General features: G+C 36.6%; 1 protein-coding gene across 1 annotated transcript; it reads right to left on the minus strand.

Annotated features, from left to right (window-relative positions):
• Positions 1-2779: 2779 nt before the first annotated feature.
• Positions 2780-6757, minus strand: LOC140038364 (uncharacterized). Its single transcript, XM_072083701.1, has 4 exons — positions 4263-6757; positions 3601-3860; positions 3152-3249; positions 2780-2980 (listed from the first exon to the last, which is right to left on the minus strand). The coding sequence occupies exons 1-4, from the start codon at positions 6755-6757 to the stop codon at positions 2780-2782; spliced, it is 3054 nt and encodes a 1017-aa protein (XP_071939802.1).
• Between the last annotated feature and the right edge of the window lie 635 nt (positions 6758-7392).

Genomic DNA, 7392 nt, shown 5'->3' on the forward strand with positions numbered 1-7392 from the left:
CCGATATACCAAAGTATCTTAATTACATGAAAGATAAAATTCGAATATAGCAGTGAGTATGGTCGAATCCACAGGGACTTGAGAATTTATTTTGAATGAATGTAACATTAAATAAAAATGGGGGGATTGATATGAAACTACCTAATTTAATTGCTCAAATTAAAAATAAGACAATCACAGATAAAATAAATAACAATAAATATAAAGTAAATTAACGAAAGGAAAATCTCTAGTCAAACGTATAATCTCCACTAATGGTTCGAATCATTGATCACAGATGCAGAGATAAAATCTTTCATTTACAAATAAACTGGTTATGGTTGTCAACAAGCTCTGACAACCTGCCTAACCTTCCTGATTCGATAACCACAACAAGATCTGTGGTTATTGCCCTAGCCAATTAAACAGTCCTAAACACGCTCTTAGGATTTAACCTATTGACAGCATTAATCATTAGACTGGCCACCAATTATAACCAACAAACACACACGCTCGGTTTATTTAGGCTATATCATATATTTCCGCAACAACAATTCGAAAGTTTCTACTACAATTGAATCATGTCACTCGCCACATGCACTAAAATTACCCAACAATTACGGATTGAGCACTCTTAGATGGCTGTTAATTACTCACACAATTAAACAGCGATCAAGTATTTAATTGCAAGAAATAATCATATGCATAAGTGAACAGGAAATATATAAATACTTGCAAATTAAAGAACGTAGGCAAATCAATTCGATCTCACAGTTTTGTCGAACCAAAGCTTCGATTTAACCTCTGACTAGATGAAGAAATTAGCCACTCCTCATAGTTGAATTGCAGCCAAAAGTACTACTCGAGTTCTTAATTGAAAAAGGAAAATAAATTGGGAAAAGGAAGGAAAAACGGAACGGAACAGAATGGCCTGCGTTGATTTTCAGAGTCTTCTCCCCTGCCGTTTTCTCCTTTTTTTCTTGTTTCTCTTTTCTTTTTTCTAATCCTCTTCAGTTGAACCAGAGGTCTTTTTTTACCTCGCGTCCCCCCAGGGCTTCTTTAGCGTTTCTTTCTTTTTTTTTCCAAAAATGGGCCTCGTGTGCAATTGAAGCTCAATGGGATGCGGGCTTTCTACTGCATCAGTTGTACTGTTCTTTGCTTTAAACTAACCAAAAGCAAAAGCCCAAAACGCTTGCTAACTTGATGCAGTAACAATCATCAACACCCCATCATCCCTGATGTAGCGGTTTTCAAGTATCAACTAAGAAACTTGTATCAAGATTTTCTTAATGGAATTTCCTCAATTAGGCTTCAATTTCTCCTTTTCTGCCTCAATTGACTTGAAGTTCCTAGCAATCACACAAAAATTCAAATATAAGTAGAATCTAGCAAATTATCACAACATTTGGTCAAAATAAAGGGGAAAATATTAACAAATAAACTGCCTAATTTGCGCATTAAAAAATTCCCCCACACCAAGACAATGCTTGCCCTCAAGCATTCACTACCCAAAAATCACAGTCAAGATCACAAATACTTGAATAGCTCCATAAACTTGCACAAGTGTCACATCTTCTCAACAATTTCACCAAAATGAGGATGTTAAAAACTTGACAAACCTCACATGGATAGCAGTGTATACACTCAACCACTCAAAATATGGAAAGGATGTTTATATCACTCAAGTCAACAACATAGAATGATTTTACCATATGCTTGCTAATATATCAAATCTCCACCACTTTAATGAACTTGATACAAAAATCAAAGGGTCTTTTATTAAGGATGTAATGGGGCTTGGGTTAAATGTTAGACAAAATGGACCTTTAGGCTAATAATGTCAAAAGAAATACCAATAGCTCATTGCATGAAATGAATCGCCCTTTTTTTTTTCAATCCCCTAACTCCAAGGCACATCAACAATCGAAGCCAACTCTACATAATAACCTTCACACAGGCATCAACCCAACTTTCTCAACACTGCTACAAGGACACTTCCATATTTTTTTTGTTTTTTTTTTGGTCTTTTTTTTTGTTTTTTTTTTTGTGCAGCAAAACATAACTAAACTTGAAAGATAAACACAACTGCCAAATCCTTGTAGTAATACTTGATAATTTTCACGCAATAAAACTCAGGCATCCTTTTGACTCAAGGTTCAATAATAAAGTTCAAATATAAAGGCTTAGGATGCAAATTTGGGTATCAGACAAAGAAACAGTCAAGGCTCAGATTGGTTAACTACGTGAAATATGATCAAGGTAGGCTTTTAGAAAGTCAAAAGAGGTTAAACCTAATTGCCCTTCTCATATTAATGCCTCAAATTCAAACGTGGTCTCGACATGCATAACAAAGCAAGTTCTAGAATATCAAATCATGTGTGATATCACTCATTCAAAGCAAATAGAGCAATTATAAATGTAATGCTCATTAGGCCCAAAAGCTCACAAAAAAAATGAAAATATGTCAAATTTTTAAACACCCTTCATTTGAATCAATAGTCAAGAAAACACATTACTTGCACTAGCAATAGAATACCATTCACACTTGCATCTTGACTGAATCAATACGAATCTCAAAAAGTCTTGAAAAATCAGAAACTAGACGAATTAACTCAAAAACTGACCAAAAATACTTAAAATTTTTTCTCATTTTCATTTTTTTTTGAAACAAAAAACCAAACTAGAAATTAAAAATCAACATGATCTCCCTCCCCCACACCTAAACATTGCCTTGTCCTCAAGGAAAAAATAAAAATAAAAATAAAATGTAGAAAGAAAGAAATACTCCCCTGAAGAAATACTAAGTTTCCGGTGGAAAAGGAGGTTGGAAACGAACGTGCTCGAAATAAGCTGCCAGGTTCTGACCCATGCGGGACAAACGTCGATCCATCTGTTGGCTCTGCTCCGTACGAGGACCGACTGCTCGGAGATTCTGCTGATGGTTGAAGGTTCGCTGCTGATCTCGGCGAGGACCAACAGCTGCTGCTTTATTTGATCCTACCTATCACAAAGAAATTATATCACGTAAATCACTTTTAACAAATCAACAAACACAATCAAACCACTAAAAACAATAACTCTTGGGTTGCCTCCCACGCAGCGCCTTTCTTTAATGTCTTTGGCTAGACAAAATAATGCTTCAATCAGAGAGTTCAGGCACTGCAAGGGTCACCTCCTCAACATTATTAACTTCAAATCCTTCATAAAAAGGTTTGAGACGATGACCATTAACCTTAAAAATCTTGTCAGTGTGAAGACTTTGAATTTCTACTGCACCATGAGGAAACACATTAGTCACAATAAAAGGTCCAATCCAACGAGAATGCAATTTACCAGGAAAAAGTTTAAGTCTAGAGTGAAAAAGAAGTACTTTTTGACCAATACAAAAAATTTTCCTCGAAATTGCTTTATCATGAAATGCTTTTGTCTTTTCCTTATAAATGCTAGAACTCTCATATGCATCATTTCGGATTTCCTCCAACTCTTGCAATTGCAACTTCCTGTGTTCTCCAGCTTCATCCATCCGCATATTGTAATTTTTAACTGCCTAATATGCCCTATGTTCCAATTCCACAGGTAGATGACAAGGTTTGCCAAAAATTAATCGGTAAGGAGACATACCTATGGGGGTCTTAAAAGCTGTACGGTAAGCCCAAAGTGCATCATCTAAGCGCAAACTCCAATCCTTTCTATTGGGATTCACCGTCTTTTCAAGTATCGACTTGATTTCTTTATTGGAGATTTCTGCTTGACCACTAGTCTGCGGATGATAGGACGTAGAAACCCGGTGAGTAACGCCATATTTCTTCAACAATGCTTCCATTGCTCGATTGCAGAAGTGTGTCCCTCGGTAACTGATAATTGCTCTTGGCGTGCCATACCTGACAAAAATATGAGATTTAATAAAATCAACTACAACCTTAGCATTGTCAGTCCTAGTTGCCTTAGCCTCTATCCACTTTGAGACATAATCAACTGCAAGTAATATATACATATTACCAAAAGAGGAAGGAAATGGACCCATAAAATCTATACCCCATACATCGAAAATTTCACAAACCAGTATAGGAGTGAGAGGCATTTGATCTCTATGGCTTAAATTACCTGTCTTTTGACAATTTGCACATGATTTACAAAATAAGTATGCATCACTAAACAAAGTTGGCCAAAATAAACCACACTCTAAAACCTTTCTTGCAGTTCGCTTAGGGCCAAAATGTCCACCACACGCATATGAGTGACAAAAAGATAAAATTGATGGAACCTCTTCTTCAGACACACACCTGCGAATAATTTGGTCAGAACAATATTTCCACAAGTATGGTTCATCCCACACATAATATTTAACATCACTTTTAATTTTTTCCTTTTGAGCTCTAGACAAATCATTAGGTAGCGTTCTAGTAACAAGATAATTCGCTAAATCAGCATACCAGGGAGTTGTCTTTTGAACTACAAAAAGATGCTCATCTGGAAAATTATTCTTCAAGGGAGTAGGTCCTTCACTATTGATCAAACGACTGAGGTGATCAGCAACCATATTTTCAGCACCCCTTTTGTCTTTAATTTCCAGATCAAATTCTTGGAGTAGGAGAATCCACCTTATAAGTCGTGGTTTGGCCTCTTTCTTGTTGAGCAAATATTTCAAAGCTGCATGGTCAGAATAAATAATGACTTTAGTGCCAAGTAAATAAGAACGGAATTTTTCTAAAGCAAAAACAATAGCTAAAAACTCATTTTCCGTAGTCGAATAATTGCATTGGGCACCATCCAAGGTCCTCGAGGCATAATAAATGAGATAAGAAGCTCTGCCCTCTTTCTGGCCGAGTACTGCACCAACAGCAAAATTGCTGGCATCACACATTATCTCGAAAGGAAGACTCCAGTTTGGTGGTCGAACCACTGGTGCTGAAGTCAATGATCCCTTGAGCGTGTCAAATGCACTCTTGCAATTATCATCAAAATGAAATACCACATCCTTTTGAAGTAATTTGCATAGAGGATGGGATATCTGTGAAAAATCTTTGATGAAACGCTTATAAAAACCTGCATGGCCAAGAAAAGAGCGAACTTCCCGCACACTTGCGGGGTAAGGTAAACATTTGATAATTTCTACCTTAGCCTTATCTACCTCAATTCCTTTAGCAGATACCACATGGCCTAAAATTATGCCTTGGTCTACCATAAAATGGCATTTCTCATAATTTAAGACAAGATTAGTCTCAATGCACCTTTTAAGAATTTTTGTGAGGTTAATTAAACATTCATCAAAAGAATTACCATAGACAGTAAAATCATCCATAAACACTTCTATGATATTCTCCACATAATCAGAAAATATACTAACCATACATCTTTGGAATGTAGCAGGCGCATTACAAAGACCAAAAGGCATTCGTCTATAGGCAAATGTACCAAAAGGGCAAGTAAATGTGATTTTCTCTTGATCTTCAGGCGCCACTGGAATTTGTAGAAAACCTGAAAAACCATCAAGACAGTAATAATGAGATTTTCCTGCCAACCTTTCCAACATCTGATCAATAAAAGGCAATGGAAAATGATCTTTACGAGTTAATGCATTTAATTTTCTAAAATCGGTACAAACTCTCCATCCATTTTGAACTCGAGTGGGCACTAACTCACTTTTAGGATTTTCAATAACAGTAATTCCTGTCTTTTTAGGAACTACTTGAACAGGACTTACCCACTTACTATCCGAAATGGGATAGATTATACCTGTGTCAAGAAGTTTTAAAACTTCTTTCTTCACTACCTCCATCATTGGTGGGTTCAATCTCCTTTGAGCCTCTCTCGAAGGCTTAGCACCATCTTCTAACAAGATGCGATGCATGCAAGTGGCTGGACTTAATCCTTTTATGTCAGTTACTGTCCATCCTATTGCCTCCTTGTGGTCCTTCAACACCCGAATTAATTTTTCTTCCTCTAAAGCAGTCAATTTACTGGAAATTATTACTGGGAGTGTATCTCCATCTCCCAAGAATGCATACTTTAAATTATCCGGTAACTGCTTTAATTCCACCTTCGGGGCTTGCACAATAGATGGCAAAAGCTGTGAATGAGACAAAGGTAATTCCAAGTAAGACACATTGGAAAATTCTGGACAAAGAGAATTCAATTCAAAAATAACTTCCTGCAATTCAAAAGGAAAAACAAACTTCCCTTTTATCTTTTGCAAATTTTCCTGATAGAGACCAGTAGAAATAGCAACCTTCAACGCATCGTCATTATTAAATTCAAAATTTTGTTGCGCCAAAGAATCAATTACATCTATAACAAAAACTGAATGAGATTCACCAGGATATTTCATGGCATCATAAATGCTAAATTTAATAACACCACCATCAAATTCCATAGTCAATGTGCCAGTGAAAACATCAATTTTTGTTCTAGCAGTTTTCAAAAATGGTCTCCCTAACAGTATTGGAGATGAATTAGAATTATCATCCTCCATATCAAGCACATAAAAATCTGCAGGAAAAATCAAATTATCAATTTGCACTAAAATATCCTCCGAAACTCCATCAGGATAGGCATTTGATCGATCAGCCAGTTGAATTATTACGCCCGTCTCTTTTAAAGGCCCAACGTTCATTAAATTATAAATAGAACGAGGCATAATATTTATCGAAACACCCAAATCCAACATAGCTTTTTCAATTTTAATATTGCCTATTTTGCAAGGGACAGTAAACATACCCGGGTCCTTGCATTTAGGAGGCAATTTTTTCTGCAGAACTGCCGAGACATTTTCTCCCATATGCACTTTCTCGTTTCCTTTCAACTTTTTCTTACCAGTGCATAACTCCTTCAAAAATTTAGCATATCTAGGAATTTGCTTAATTGCATCTAAAAGAGGGATATTTACCTCAACTTTTCGAAAAGTGTCCAAAATCTCCTATTCTTGCTCTTGCTTTTTGGACTTTGCCAGTCGACTAGGAAATGGAGGCGGAGGTGTAACCACTTGTGTTGATTTTTCTCCAAAATCTGGTTGTTCCAAGGCCCTAGGTTGAGACACATTCCCCTCTTTTTCGAGCTCTTCCTCGATTGCTTGTTCAGAAATTCTCTTGCTCGGCTCAGGCAACTTTTTGCCACTTCTTAATGTGATGGCACTGGCATTTTGCTTGGGGTTGACAATTGTCTGTGAGGATAGCTTTCCAGATAATTGGGACTCCAATCTATTGACTGTGGAAGCTAACTGGCTCATTTGATTCTCCAAATTATGAATGCTAGTTTTCGTCTCCTGTTGAAATAATTGAGTGTTAGTAGCCAAAGATTTCACAATATCCTCAAGTGACATACCTGATTTAGGAGCAGGTTGTTGCTGTGAAAGTTGAGGTCTAGGTTGATATTGTGGCTGTTGTGGAAATCCTGGTGGCCTTGCTGCATAACTAA

The sequence above is a fragment of the Coffea arabica genome, chromosome 3e, assembly GCF_036785885.1.
Source record: "Coffea arabica cultivar ET-39 chromosome 3e, Coffea Arabica ET-39 HiFi, whole genome shotgun sequence".
Taxonomy (NCBI): Eukaryota; Viridiplantae; Streptophyta; class Magnoliopsida; order Gentianales; family Rubiaceae; genus Coffea; species Coffea arabica.